Source organism: Charadrius vociferus, unplaced genomic scaffold, assembly GCF_000708025.1.
Source record: "Charadrius vociferus isolate BGI_N301 unplaced genomic scaffold, ASM70802v2 scaffold2434, whole genome shotgun sequence".
In the NCBI taxonomy this organism is placed as follows: domain Eukaryota; kingdom Metazoa; phylum Chordata; class Aves; order Charadriiformes; family Charadriidae; genus Charadrius; species Charadrius vociferus.
The window spans coordinates 1-368 of NW_009648028.1; the positions used below are offsets into that span (position 1 = coordinate 1).

The 368-nt window shown below is 62.2% G+C and overlaps 1 protein-coding gene across 1 annotated transcript in view; it reads right to left on the reverse strand.

Moving 5' to 3' along the window:
* Positions 1-4: 4 nt before the first annotated feature.
* The window catches only part of DIRAS1 (DIRAS family, GTP-binding RAS-like 1), a gene marked incomplete at its 3' end in the record, with an annotated part of 5,655 nt that continues 5,291 nt past the window's right edge, over positions 5-368 (reverse strand). Inside the window, exon 2 of the mRNA XM_009883518.1 lies at positions 5-364. Within this exon, the coding sequence (XP_009881820.1) occupies positions 5-364 (360 nt within the window). The remainder of the gene's footprint in view (positions 365-368) is intronic.

A 368-nucleotide genomic window follows, 5' to 3' on the forward strand; every position in this document is an offset into this window, starting at 1 on the left:
CCGAGGTCTCCATGAAGGCGCATTTCCACTCCTTGGCCATGGCCTCCCCCTCTCTGCTCTCCACCTCCCGCTGGGTCTCGTCGCACTTGTTGCCCACCAGCATGATGGGGATGCTCTCCACGCTGCCCTTGATCTGCACGATCTGCTGGTAGATGGGCTTCAGCTCCTCCAGGGACTGCTTGCTGGTGACGGAGAAGACCAGGATGAAGGCATGGCCCTTGGAGATGGAGAGGCGCTGCATGGCCGGGAACTGGTGGCTGCCGGTGGTGTCGGTGATCTGCAGGGTGCAGACGCTCTTGTCGCAGCTGATGACCTGGCGGTAGGTGTCCTCGATGGTGGGGATGTAGGTGTCCCGGAAGGTCCCCTTC